The sequence below is a fragment of the Danio rerio genome, chromosome 16 (assembly GCF_049306965.1).
Source record: "Danio rerio strain Tuebingen ecotype United States chromosome 16, GRCz12tu, whole genome shotgun sequence".
In the NCBI taxonomy this organism is placed as follows: domain Eukaryota; kingdom Metazoa; phylum Chordata; class Actinopteri; order Cypriniformes; family Danionidae; genus Danio; species Danio rerio.
The window spans coordinates 29668834-29682769 of NC_133191.1; the positions used below are offsets into that span (position 1 = coordinate 29668834).

General features: G+C 36.5%; 1 protein-coding gene across 1 annotated transcript in view; it reads left to right on the top strand.

The window, feature by feature from the left end:
• The first annotated feature begins 1466 nt into the window (after positions 1-1466).
• The window catches only part of ptpn3 (protein tyrosine phosphatase non-receptor type 3), a 52642-nt gene continuing 40172 nt past the window's right edge, over positions 1467-13936 (top strand). Inside the window, exons 1-2 of the mRNA XM_682838.11 lie at positions 1467-1565; positions 10122-10291. Coding sequence (XP_687930.5) covers positions 10148-10291 — 144 coding nt within the window. The 5' untranslated portion in view covers positions 1467-1565; positions 10122-10147. The remainder of the gene's footprint in view (positions 1566-10121; positions 10292-13936) is intronic.

Sequence of the window (13936 nt, forward strand, 5' to 3'; positions counted from 1 at the left end):
TTTTATGCTGCAAAAATGGCTTCTCCTGTGTTTCTCATCCAAATTTCGACAAAATATTTACAATAATTGGCAGGAAGACATCTGCTGACACTGTGGAGAAAACCTCGGAAGCATGCCATAGTTAACCTTGAGCAAATACCTTAAAACTCAATGTTACATTTAACCCCACGTTACTTTGTGCCCCACGCTCCCCTAATGTCTTGTTGATGGTAAAGATCAGATGATTTGAGGTGATAGAAAGTCTATAACCATTTATGAGTCCACAGAAGAACATACAACCTTGAACCAGGTAAGCTACAGCAACAGACGACCACAACAGGTACCACTCCTTTCAGCTAAGACAATAATGATGTAATTCAGCATATTTTCTTGACTTACTTTGACCCCTTAGCTGAATACCACAGCCTATTGTTGCTGATTATCCCCATGTTTTTATCAATCTTAAATCATCTTAAGCTGGTTTCTTAAAATAATTTCTTGAACACAACACTATATAGTATTCACTATACTCAAATTGCTTAAATAATCACCAGATCTAGAACATCTTTGCTGTAATGGTAGATTCACATCATAAATTTGAAGCTGTGAATTTACCACAAACATGTCTCAATTTTGAGTTGCGGCTGGAAAGGCATCCACTGGCAAACAAAGAGTAACTGACATTTCGTTTCGCTGTGATGACCTGTTATTAAGAAGGAAATAAGAAAAGGAGTGAGTGCATGACTGAGTGTAAACAAAGGCAACCCAGCAAGGCACTGATAAAGTAGTTAGTATGATTACTAAAACACAAGCTAGTGGTCAGTTATGCTGAATATTTAAAAAATTGGCTAACCCACAAAATGATTACATTTGATGTTTTAAGGCAAGTTAAAAGAAGTTCCGAAACAGATTTTAATTCTTATGTTTTGTCTTAAGAGCATAGATGTCACATTTATAAGGAATATGCCATATTCTAATGTTTTTACGAAAGAAAAATAAGAATATGGTGGTTAAGGATTTATTTTATTATCATTGTTAATGGTCGCATTTTGGTCTCTTACTCTGATCAGATAGTATTGATAGTAAGTGTTAAAAACTAAGACTAAGCTGGGAAACCAGAATGAAAACCAGAAGAATTTTAGAGCAAGCTCTACACCCAGGTGTGCTTACTGACTCAAAGAGGCAGCGCCCTAAACCGGCGGGGACGCGCACCTGAAATTGCGCGAGCTCGTGAAATTCCTGAGAGTTCTGGCTTAACATGAATCACGCCTTGAAATCAGGCTAGGTCTGACAATCACATTCACATCATGAAATCTGTAAAATGTGTGTTGCAACCACCCCAGCAGTGGGAAGGGGAGCATAAAAACAAAACTATTGCTACATGATCACAATAGATCCTGCACTCGTGGTCAGCGCAGTGACGCCGTTATTGCCCTCCCGAAGGAACCAAGAGAGAGAAAAATAACATATTCCGGAAGTTTACCGACACCTGCGACCATGATCGCCTTAACATGGAAACTTTTCTCTCATCTCGGGGATTGTAAGAACTTCTAACACTGCAGAAATATTGGGAACAGCTCGAGCAGGTAACTTTCTGACGCTTTTCTGATGTATGAATGTCCCTGCATGAACTCCAACTTTGTGGGCTAAAGAAGAACATTGTCAAACGACGTATATTTGGCTTTAAGAACAACAAATCGGTTCACTCCTAGACTGTTTATGGGAAATATCGCGATAAAGCTCCTGGATTTGTTTCTTTCCATGCGAAATATGATCTCGAAATATGTTGAGGTCATAAACGCTGGAGCAGAAGAACTGTCCTGTCGTTCACCCCGCTCGGTTTGGTGACACTTCGGTTCAGATTTGTGACAGAGCCCGAACCTAAAGCCTGAGCAGACCAGCGTGAACTTGAGTCAGAAATGCAAGACGTCACACCCAGAAAAGCCCTCATACAGAAACTTTAAACTGTTTTCTCCTGTTAAACCGTCCTGTGTTACTTTTTTGTTTCAAACTCATAATATTACAGTAGTTTGAGTCAAAGGCTCTTTGTTTTTTAGGATGGTTCAAGTAATTACATGTCCTAAGCCGTAAATATCGCGTCGCTTAAAAGTGAAGTCGAGCGTGTAAAGTAGTGCTTTTGCAACCGAGCTGCTGGTAAATATTAACCTCCAGTGTAAACGTCAGAGCTGCTCTAACCGTGAGCGAAAGTAAAACACCCACTTCAGACTGCAACTATGCGTTTTATATGGTCAAAAAGGGAAACATTGTATACAAAGACAGATCAGTGAGACTTCTGCATTTGCAAACAGTCACAGAGAGCGTCCACAAACTGGATCTGTGAGGTTAAGTCTGAAAGAACAAGAGGTATTTAATGTAGCTTAATCTGAAGTAACTACAGGCTGTTAAAAATCTTATGTCAAATAACTTAGTGTGTCCATATGATGGATTTCTGTCTCAAATTCTGATTTATGTCATGTGTCTTTTGTCTCTCCCAAATTATAAAGTATTGTCACATCACCAGTTCACGTTCATGTTTACTTGTCTAATGTCAAATTTGCACTTTAAAGGTGGCACAGAAGTGTATCTGAGGTGGCATTTACACAGTGTTTGCAGAGATAGATCACCCAAAAGTGAAAATTCTGTTATTTACTCATCCTCATGCTTGTTCAAAACCTGTTCGACTTCTTCTGTTAAACAGAAAAGAAGATATTTTGAAGAAAGCTGAAAAAATGTAACTATTGACATCTATTTGTTTTTACTACTTTTTACAGCTCTTCAGCTTTTTTTCCAGCATATCTTTGTGTTTAACAACATAAAGTAACTAACAAAGCTTTATAACCAATTGAGGGTCACCAAGTAATCAGTAATATTTAGTTTTTGGGTGAACTACCCCATAAGAAGGTGTCATAAATGCATGTACACCAAAATTACAACTGTACACTATACAATACACACTAGGGATGAGGTAGCGCAATTTAATTAGAGCAGATATCATTTAGTCTGTCTCTAGTATATGAGGCATTATGTATTTTTTTAATTATCACAGTGCAGCCTTATAATTGGCAATAGTGCAAACATTTGACACACTTGTCCTATATTATTATTACTGTACATATTTACAAAAACTGTAGACTATATCTTAGACAGAAAACAGTTTTTGTGTGAAAAACTTGATTTATGCATATTTATTTAAAAAATGACACTACAAAACAGTGACAGCACAGACTAATGTGCGGACACAGAATTCATTTAGACACATAAAAATACTTTGCATTCTATAACTTACAGTATATTTGTTCATAGTGCAGTGACCTCTTACATGTCAAAAGATCAAGTGAATTTATTTCTCAGTTCATCACACTTTTAACGGAATTATTAATGCAGTTTAGGTCTAACCAGGAGTGCACGAGCAGCAAGTGTAGGGTATAGGTATAAGTTATAATAACAAATATTAAAAACTATGGGTAATATTTACAGATGGATGTACTGTACTATAAACATTATATACAGGTTGTATTAGCTACGATATAATGTTCATAGTACATCCATTCCCGAATATACAAGTATTATTGAAATTATTAAAGACTATACTATAACTACAGTGTATCACTTTAATCAAGTTTCTTCGTATAATACAGCTTATGCAGAAGCCACTCACAGCCAACATGACATAATGTAATAGTGTGTCTAAACTCCGCCTTCTCAAAAGGTCATCAATGCCTGCTTTTACATCACTGCCTGTCTAGGCTCTACCCACTGATTCGAGTATAGATAGCTGCCAGCTGCTAGCTTTCTCAGCTCTCACATGGTAGCCCACTGAAGCCAAGCAGGGCTGCACCTGGTCAAACAGCAAAGCACAAACAAAATGGCATCCCTTTTGGTGCTTGAATTCACTTACTAGTTTCATTCACTACTTCAAGTGAACTATATTAGTGGACTAATGTAGGATATAGTGAATGATGGTACGAGGGGCAATACAGTATTGGTTGCTGCTGGAAGAGGTGTTATAGAGGTCAGCTGGGGGTGCTTACCCTGTAGTCTGTAGGGATCCTAATGCCCCAGTATAGTAACACTATACTGTAAAGCCGGGTTTATACTTCTGCGTCGAGTGATCGGCATGACCCACAGCACATGCCTTGTGCGTTGACATGCATTTATACTTCTGCATGCTGTTTGTGTTGCTCTGCAATAACAGTTCCGAAATCCTAGCTGGCAGTGAGGTTTTTATGTTCCTCTCTGTTGAGTTTCTTCGCTGGTCTTTTGTTTTTCTGAACGAATCTTAATGAACAAGTGGGTCAAACTCTCTCATTTTGAGGCGGGAATCGGTGGACGTGCTACAACTTTAATTATAAGGTAAACGCAAAGCAAAACTTTATATCTGGAGCTCCTTCACGTGACTCAGGCCTGATTAAAATGGGCATTATGGGCGCAGGCCCAGAGTCCCATGCGCACTTGGGGCCCCTGCGAGGGAGAGAAAAATGCAGATTTTGGAGTGTATTTAGGCTAATTGCAAATAGTGCATCTTGTTGGAATAAGCTAGTTAAGTGATTAACGGCCATCACCGTTTGATTGACAGAGACAACATGACTAAAGAGTGCAGTAGACAGCAGCGTGAGTCTCGAAGCTCATAAAGTGCATGGCAACATGTTTTGATGCGATTGATCATGAACGCAGTTTCGAATCCAGCGTCTGATGAACACGTTTTTCTTTTTTCCTCACTACATATCAGATATTGCCTACTCTTCCTCTCGAGGAAGGAAAGTAGGAATCCGTAATAAGTGTGTGTATTATGGAAGACTCAGATTCATTGAACTGGATTGGAGAGGTGTTATATCCAAATCATAAGCATCATAAGTTTGTAGGAGTTATACATTAAAAATACCCTTAACTATACAATTTAAGTACTGCTTCATTTAACTTGAACAAGTAAATTAAAATCCATTAATTTTCTCTAGTTGTATTAGTTTTTTTTTTCCAAAGTATGCCTTAATTGCTTTAAAAATAAGTTAAATCTTTGTAGACTAGACATATATGTACCGTATACCATTTATTTAAAAATTGCGGGCAATACAGATTAAAATTAAAAGATTAATTTTATAAAAATATATAATATTAATCTTATTTATTAATTCAACCATAGGGGTGCGGTTAGGTAGGGGTCCTACTGTACAAGACATTGTGCCCAGGGGCCTCTGAATTCTTAATCTGGGCCTGACGGGACTTGACACTTGTAAACACTTGTTCCAGCGGGTTTTTGCGACTTTCGGTCCCATCCACACTCGTCAGCGCCAGGCCGAACAATCACAGAGCTTGCTCTAGGCAGCATTGCGACGTGTAGTTAAATTTATTGAGACGCAGAAGTATAAGGGATACTATACTGTTTAGCAAGCATCATTCTTCGGATAAAGTCATGACTTTCTGTGGTCATTAAAAATCTCAGGATGTTCTTCGAAAAGAGTAAGGGTGTGTTCCCGATAGGGCTGGGTGATATTTTTTCCATATTGAACAATAATGATAAATTTTGATATAAGTTGTTAATGCTTCCAGTTTTAAAATTAATTATCCCAAGAATGACTGATTCAGGTGACGTGGTGGCGCAGTAGTTAGTGCTTAGTCACCTCACAGCAAGAAGGTCGCTGGTTCGAGCTTCGGCTGGGTCAGTTGGCAATTCTGTGTGGAGTTTGCATGTTCTCCCCTTGTTCGCGTGCGTTTCCTCCGGGTGCTCCGGTTTCCCCCACAATTCAAAAGACATGTGGTACAGGTGAATTGGGTAAGCTAAATTGTCTGTAGTGTATGAGTGTGAATGAGTGTGTATGGATGTTTCCCAGTGATGGGTTGCAGTTGGAAGGACATCCGCTGCATGAAACATATGCTGGATAAGTTGGCAGTTCATTCCACAGTAACAACCCCAGATTAATAAAGGGACTATTCAATTCAATTCAGCTTTATTTGTATAGCGCTTTTACAATGTAGATTGTGTCAAAGCAGCTTCACATAAATGGTCATAGTAACTGGAACAGTGTGGTTCAGTAACTGGAACAGTGTGGTTCAGGTTTTAGTGTTTAAGTTCAGTTCAGTTCAGTTTAGCTCAGTTCAGTGTGATTTAATCATTACTGAGAGTTCAAACACTGAAGAGCCAATTCCTCGATGCGTAGCTCTACCAATCCTGAACCATGCGAGGCAGTGGCGACAGCGGAGAGGGAAAAAAACTTCACCTGATGGGAGTGAAGAAAAAAAACCTTGAGAGAACCAGACTCAGTTGGGCACGACCATTTTAATTTCTCCGCTGGCCAAAAGTCTTGTGCAGAACTTCATTCGCCGTGGTTTAGGCTGGAAGATGGCCTCAGCGAAGACTCGTCTGTCCCTGGAGCGTCGCTGGAATCAGACTCAAATTCTCCACTCCCCATGACCATCAGCGCAGCAGCAGCTCAGGATATGGCCTGGTCCCGGATATGGAATCCTTGGGATCATCACGTCGCTGGTCTTGGAACCAATCAGTGACTCCGCATAATCTGAGGACCTCGGGATGAGTATCCCCAGGTGAAAATAGAGAATAAAGAAAATAATTAGCGTAGCTGCTTTTCATAGTGTATATAAGCAAGATGCAGAAGCCAGTGTGGAACCCGCTAGGTGATGCATTGAGTGTATGCTTTACTGAACAGATAGGTCTTTAATCTAGTTTTGAACTGGGAGAGTGTGTCTGAGCCTCGGACGTTATCAGGAAGGCTATTCCAGAGTGTAGGAGCCATGAAAGAGAAGGCTCGACCTCCTTTACTTGATTTTGCTATTCTAGGTACTACCAGAAGCCCTGAATTTTGAGATCTTAAAGAGCGAGTTGGTTTGTAGCGAGACAGAAGGTTGGTTAGATAAACAGGAGCTTGATTATTTAGAGCTTTATAGGTGAGAAGTAATATTTTAAATTCAATACGAAACTTAACATACTACTAAGCCGAAAAGAAAATAATTCATGCAACAAAAGTTAGAGGGGTTAAAAATTAGACTTTTGATCATTTTGGAAGGGCACTTTCTATCCAAGACTAAAAAGGGCATGTGCATTGCACAGGTTGAGCCCTATGTGTGCATGTGCCTGCTGACACCATTGTGTGTAAGATAGTCAAATGGCTTTGTCATATTTTCATTATGACAGTTTACTCTGTAAATGTTTTCCATTGCAAAAATTGATTTTGGTGACACGTCCTGAAAATGCTCAAGACAACACTATATACTATTTACACAGCCATTTGAAAACCACGTCAGACATCACTGCTTTCACTCATTATTTCTTTGTTTTTGTCATCTTGTAGAGTTTAAAAGTGGAAAAGTGGAGAAGGAAATGGTCTTTTTACTTCATGCTGATTGGTTGTTGTTTTTGTCGCATATTGCTGCTGAGTGATTTGCTCTTAGATCAAAATCGAGTAAAAATGTCAAGAGCTTGTCATTGTTATGGAAAATAATTTTATTGCAATTTGATTTAATATTATGTTGGCCAAGCCCTAGTTCCCGATATCCTGGCCAAATTTGTCAGCTGGCTTCTGTCCATCATGAACTCCTGTCTCACTCTGATAGATGATGAGGAGATTTCCCCACAGCATCTATAAATCGCTTTGAGTACCCAGAAAGCGCTATATAAATGTAAGGAATTATTATGTAAGGAATTATTATTATATTTATTATGTAAATAATGAAAAAGCCAAATGAAGGTTTTTTTGCAGTAACAGAATGATAAAGATAGTCTGAAAACAACAACCTGCTCTGCAATGCCAGTCTTTGTATTATCCTTCAGATCCCAAAATTAGGAAAGAGTATATTATGAACTATATTTTTAATGAAGTTTTAGATCATTTAAGTTCCCTGAAATCAAAATAAATATTTGGGTATTAGTATCAGGTTGTTAGTTTTAAGGATATCTATAATTTAGTGTGCTCAAAAACAGTGACAAAATTTGCATTTTAGAAAACGAATCAAGCTTTTTATTAAACATGACCTCATTGTTCAGTTTTTTTATCAAATCTTCTGACCAATCAAATGCTCTCTAATATCTGAGATGTCCCGCCCCCTTCAAGATGGTTCTTATTTGCTTTTCATTTGATACACCTGATCTCAACTGCTCTCAATGACTGAGCTTTGATTAAAAACGATATGTTATCGGCTGTGTTTTTTAAAAGGGGAGGAGGAGCTACACTGTTCCACCCCATCTTCATGTTTCAGTTGAAATTACATCACACATGCAAAAATGCACATTTCAACATACTTAACAGGACTATTAAGAACTTTAAGCATAATTAAAAACCTGATACTTTGTTCACATAGTTTTACCATCAATTTGCATACCAACAAAGCACAGTTTGACACTGGATTTTCATAAGGATTATTTGCTTAGCATTTAAGCATAGCAACCAAAATCAGAACGACATCCATTCATGAAGGGTGTGGGGTAGGCTGTCAAACACACGCCGGTGGGTTCACTGCCATCAATACAAACTTTAGGATGTAATCTTAGACGCAAAATTTGAAACATTTAAAGTATGCAAAGCTGTTAGCCAAACTTAAAAGTGGGTGTTTACTTCCAGCAATCTGCCTTGCCAATTCAAGCAATGTTTTTCAATGAATGAAGAGTGTCAAAATGGGACAGACAGCAGCCTGTTACTTTTAGATAATGATGTTTTCTTTATAATCAATATAGGAAACAGTAGTACATTAAAAATGTATTAAAAGGTGTCTCGTACACTATGACAGACGCATGACTGTCCTCAAAATGAAATGCAGGACATTCATAACTTATACCCCTCATAATCGTTGCGCTACTACTAATAATAATTTAGTATTATTTTTATATTATTATTATTATTATTTATTAAAATTTGCACATTTAAAAAATGCACATATTCATTGCACTGATTCATTTATTTGAACTAGACATACCCACTGTACATACACACGTGTAATTATGTTCATATCTATCTGCACACTTCTGATTATTAATAGCAACCTGTACATGCATTCATCTATTGTAAATCTCTGTTCATAGTTAATACAACCTGTACATGATGTTCACTGTACATCATCTGTAAATACCCATAGTTTTTCTATAACTGCACTTTATATCTTACACCTGTATCTTGCACTTGCTGCTATTGCACTCCTGGTTAGACCTAAACTGCATTTCGTTGCCTTGTACTTGTACATGTGTAATGACAATAAAGTTGAATCTAATCTAATCATCTAATCTAAATAGGAACGTGATTTCAATTAAACTCGATTCATCTTTATTTCTATAGCGCTTTTACAATGTAGATTGTGTCAATTCAGCTTAACACAGAAGTTCTAGTAGATTGAAACTGTGTCAGTCCAGTTTTTTTTAAGTTCAAGTTGTTTAAGTTCAGTTTAGTTCAGTTCAAACTTCACTGCTGAAAGTCCATATACTGAAGAGCAAATCCATTCTTGCACAGCTCCACAAGTCCCAATCAAGCAAGTCAAATTTTCATTACATTTCCCTCTTTTACTATTGTCACTAACTGGCAAGAGAAAGTATTTATCTGTCTCAGCCTGGTAGTAAAGTAGTCCACATTCCTGGACTGTGCTGGGAGGAGAAGAGACGAGTGTTAAAAACAATGCTAGAACATGTTTAGACCTAGAGAGTGTGAGTGAGTGCATGCGGGGAACAGAAAAGGATGAGTAAGAGAGAGCTAATGAAACCCAAATGCTTGCTTTAGATCTGACATCATTTAAAGCAGTTTCATTGTGACCATCCAAAACTGAAATGCCTCTCACACTAAATAACCACTAAATACAGTACATGTTTTACTTCTTATTTGGGTGATTGTGTCTTACCCACAGTATCTGCGCTGACCTGTCCATTCATCATTCTAGGGTGGAACATTGTATCAGGACATATAATTACATTTATGAGGGATTTGCCAAGCCCTCGTCATCGGATGCAATTCACAACATGCTTTTTTAAATATCCGTTACACACCGAATGAGAGTGTTTATCCTGTATACAATCGTTTCACACCAGTGGAACGGTATGTACAGACATTCTCTGCACATGTCCCCTTACTTTATTACTGGCAGTCATCATATTCGTCATCGTCACTTTGCAAATGCTTGCGTTTAACCTGTCTTGACTCTTGTTTCGGCAGGTGTGCATGTGTGGTAGTGTTCTGAGATGACATCCCCATGGTGCATGCTCGGAAACAAGATCACTGCTCTCGGACGTGCCGATCTGTCCAAACATACACACATGCCACGCTCCGGCCTACTGTGTTTAGTGCTCTTCCCTGATGGCACGACGCAAAATTTTACTGTCAATGTGAGTATAATAAGCCTATGTATGCATGCAGATGGGTTTTGGTTGTATATTGAGTGAAAGTTGGCTGAATGTGCACATTTCATTGAGCTTGCCTGTTGGAGGGTGGAGATATTATATTATACACGGATGTTATTCTTCTCATGTTCCATACTATCCTGCTGCAACCTTGGCTTCATATTCTGAAGGACACACACGTACACACATATTTGAGCAGCCATGAAGGAGTCAACAGAAAATAGGGTCTTACATTAGATGATGAAAATGAGGGCAGTGGGACTGAAGTGCTCGATGAAGGTCACAATGAGCTGAATATAAGTGTTAAAATGTTGGGTCACTTTATTTTAATGCACAATTCATGCTATTATTAACATTAAGCATTATCTAAGACTTTTAGCTCAATAAACTGCTAATTAGCTGCTTATTAATATTATTAAGGTTGTAGGTTTATGTATTGGGTAGGATTAGAGATATAACAAATACAATCATACTTTATAAGTGCTAATAAACAGTTAATGTCGTAATAATAGTTAGGTAATTAGCCAATAGTTAATTATGTGAATTGTTATTTAAACTAGTATTATCAAATATTGATTTATTTTATATTGTTTTTAAATTGGACTATTTTTGTTTAAAGTCAAGCTGAGCTTTATTTTCATTCCACTACAAATGTGGAAATCATTGTTGGGTAAGTTACTTTCAAAAAGTAATCAATTACAAATGATTACTACCCAGAAATTGTAATCTAATTACATTACTAATTACTTCATGTAAAAAGTAATCAGATTACTAATTACTTTACTTTGAAGCTACTTTTCAAACATATAAAATATACCTATAAAAACACTAAATAACCTGCAGCTCTTTCAGTAATTTTATGTAATGACTGAAAAACATTACAATGGGTTGAACACAGCAGCCTGACATATTCAAAAGACTTAGAGTTCATCAAAAACTTAAAACTCTCTCATTATTTACTTGTTCCAAACCAGTTTGTCTTTTCTTTTAACACGAAATAAGTCATTAAGAAGAAAACTGGATAAATGCAACCATTGACATCCATAGTATGAAAAAGCACTGCAGTGGAAGCTGATTGGTCAATTGTAAGTTGCAAGTATAAGTTGCAAGTGACTCACGGTTTTCAACTGGTGCGCCTGGGAAATGCAAGAGTGCGCAATACAGTATGCACTACATATGCGTGCAAAAGATGACAAATGTAAACTACCCCCAAGCAGCTACGCTTCTCTTCATTATCTTCAAGATGCCTTCACTCCCAATCCAGCATAAAAATCCACTTTAGCTTGTTTAGGCCGAGTTGGGCCGTCGTGTTTTTGGGTGCCGATGTCCTTTTTGGTGACTAGTATTGTCTTAGAATCCTTTCTGTTCAAGTGCTTGAACAAGTTGCTGGTCGAGTTAAAAGTAGTTGAATGTTTTTAGAAACTAGACATAGACGGAATTTCATAGCACTATTTTTGTTTTTATGCTCCATGAAATCAAAGTAATATCTGTATTTCCACTTGAAGAAGCAGCCACTCTCGACGGCAGCTATTTAATATTGTGTTTTCCAGCAGTTTAAAATCGCATGCTTATTAACTGACATTGCAGTGGAAAACGTAATTAAAAAAAAAATTTATCAAATTACATAAATTCAAAATGTAATGCACTTCATCACTTCGTTCCTCAAAACTTTTAATTAAAATACAGTAACGTTACTGTGGAACACGATACAACCAACTCTGGAGGACATACAGTGGAACTTAATGTTGTGTCTTGCAGGACATGAATTCGAAGACAACGTATATAGCTAGCATACTGGAGCCTTAATATAACTACACATATACAATAAACAGTTACATTATTAGTTGTAACTAGTGTTGGTGGTAATGCATTACAAGTAACGCGAGTTACATAATAATATAACTTTTCTAAGTATTGAGTAATGCAATACTTACAAAAATTTAATAATAATATTTAAGTTACTTTTTAAAAAATGTAATGCAAGTAACTTTTTTGTTTAATTAATTAGCTTTAAAAAAGCTAATTGTTGAATAAAAATTGAAATGAGAATGCATTCATTGTTTTGAAAACATGGAAGAAAAGGAATTCCACTTGAAATGGTTTGTACTTCACTAATAAGACAAAAAGTACAAAAGAAGTAAACACATTGCTTTAAACATTCATTATGTTGTATATACAGCATATAGAGCTCTGGACTCATTTTCTCCGAAGAGGGTTCAGTTTAAGGTACAGTAAAGAAAGGTGTAGGTTATACAGTGTCTTATTTTCAGAGATCCTCTATTTAGAAAAAAGAAAAGAAAAAAAACCTGCAAGCCTCAGCCTGATAAGAAAAAGTAAAGCAAAAGTAACGTAACGCATTACCTATCATAAAAGTAACACAATAGTTACTTTTTAAGAGAGTACCTCAGTATTGTAATGTATTACTTTCCAAAGTAACTTTCCCCAACGCTGGTTATAACTATACACAGACAGATAGTACAAGTACTTCACTTAATACAGAACAATATTGTGCAACATATTGTGTAAATAAATAGTATGAAATGTTTCTTGAACAGCAAAACATGGTTTATTAGAATGATTTCTGAAGGTCATGTGAAGTAATGATCCTTAAAATTAAGAGTCATTTCTGCAGGATGAAATAGCATTTTATAGTGTGTTCAATATCAAATGTTTGAATATTACAGTTTTTACCTGATTTCTGAAATACCAACAGCCTTGCTGAGCACAAAGACATTAAAAGGTAATAATACAGAGTTCAAATTAGGGCTGAATATACTGTTTGAGCATGGATATCCATATGTGTGTATCCGCAATAGTCACATTGCAGGATTAGATTCCTTATTAAAGATTAAAAGACAAAGATATCATAATTTTTAAAATATTTATACAGTGATGACCATGTTATTTTACATTTCTTGTTCATTTTCTGTACCTAAATACTGTTAGACTCCCTAGAAAAACATAAAGAATAGTTTATTTTTGTCATATTACTATATGCTTGTAATATACTGTAATTTATGTACTGTAGATGCACTGCATAGAAAGACACAATCATCCCAGTCAATCTAATTTAATGAAGTCATTCCAATTGGAGCTATTCAAAGCATCTATTGAAATTATATTCACTACATATCACAGCAAAACAAAATATTGCAGATTTTTTCAGTATCGCGCAGTCCTAGTCTAAATGTTTGTGGTAATGTATGTGCAGTGCCTAAAACAAGACAAACTCCTGTTGTCCAATGACTTATTAAACTAATGTGCCTAGTTAACCTAATTAACTTTGTCAAGCCTTGCACATTAAGCTGAATGCTAGTATCTTGAAAATAACTAGAAAATATTATGTACTGTGACTATAGCAAAGACATTAGAAGTTAGTTCCTACAATTATTATGTTTAAAATGTGTCAGGGGAAAAAAATGTTCTGTTTAACAGCACTATACACAGTTGACATTTATAATTATATAGCCCACCTTTGTTTCTAGATATTAATATCAGCATCAACAACAGAAAAAAAACTATTAGTTACAGTGTTTTTGACATGTTTTTGTACATTATCACTATGTATCAATCATGATATAAAGATAGGTTTGTTGAACTGCTGCTTAACAGGATAGCATGTTTTAATGC